Here is a 296-nt window from a genome sequence, read left to right as displayed (position 1 = left end):
CTGTTTGCCTCTCTCTCTCTCTCTCTACCCACCAGATTGCCACTCGGAAAGCCTATGGCCTAGCTTTGGCCAAGCTGGGCAGGACGAACCAGAATGTGGTGGCTCTGGATGGGGACACCAAGAACTCCACGTTCTCCGATTTGTTCCGCAAGGAGCATCCTGAGCGTTTCATCGAGTGTTACATTGCTGAGCAGAACATGGTGAGCGTCGGGGGTGGGTAGGTAGGGTGGCTGGAGAGCTCAGCTCATACCAGCCACCGCCGTGTGGAGGGAACGGGTTTTGGAGCTCAGCCGAGC

The 296-nt window shown here is 57.4% G+C and overlaps 1 protein-coding gene across 1 annotated transcript in view; it reads left to right on the top strand.

Annotated features, from left to right (window-relative positions):
* The window catches only part of tktb (transketolase b), an 11033-nt gene that overhangs the window by 4342 nt on the left and 6395 nt on the right, over window positions 1-296 (top strand). The window contains exon 6 of the mRNA XM_048593933.1: window positions 36-200. Within this exon, the coding sequence (XP_048449890.1) occupies window positions 36-200 (165 nt within the window). The remainder of the gene's footprint in view (window positions 1-35; window positions 201-296) is intronic.

This window comes from Rhincodon typus, unplaced genomic scaffold (assembly GCF_021869965.1).
Source record: "Rhincodon typus isolate 14 unplaced genomic scaffold, sRhiTyp1.1 hic_rhity00004644, whole genome shotgun sequence".
In the NCBI taxonomy this organism is placed as follows: Eukaryota; Metazoa; Chordata; class Chondrichthyes; order Orectolobiformes; family Rhincodontidae; genus Rhincodon; species Rhincodon typus.
Note: the sequence above shows the minus strand (reverse complement) of the source record. Positions and strands in the feature narration are given on the sequence as shown.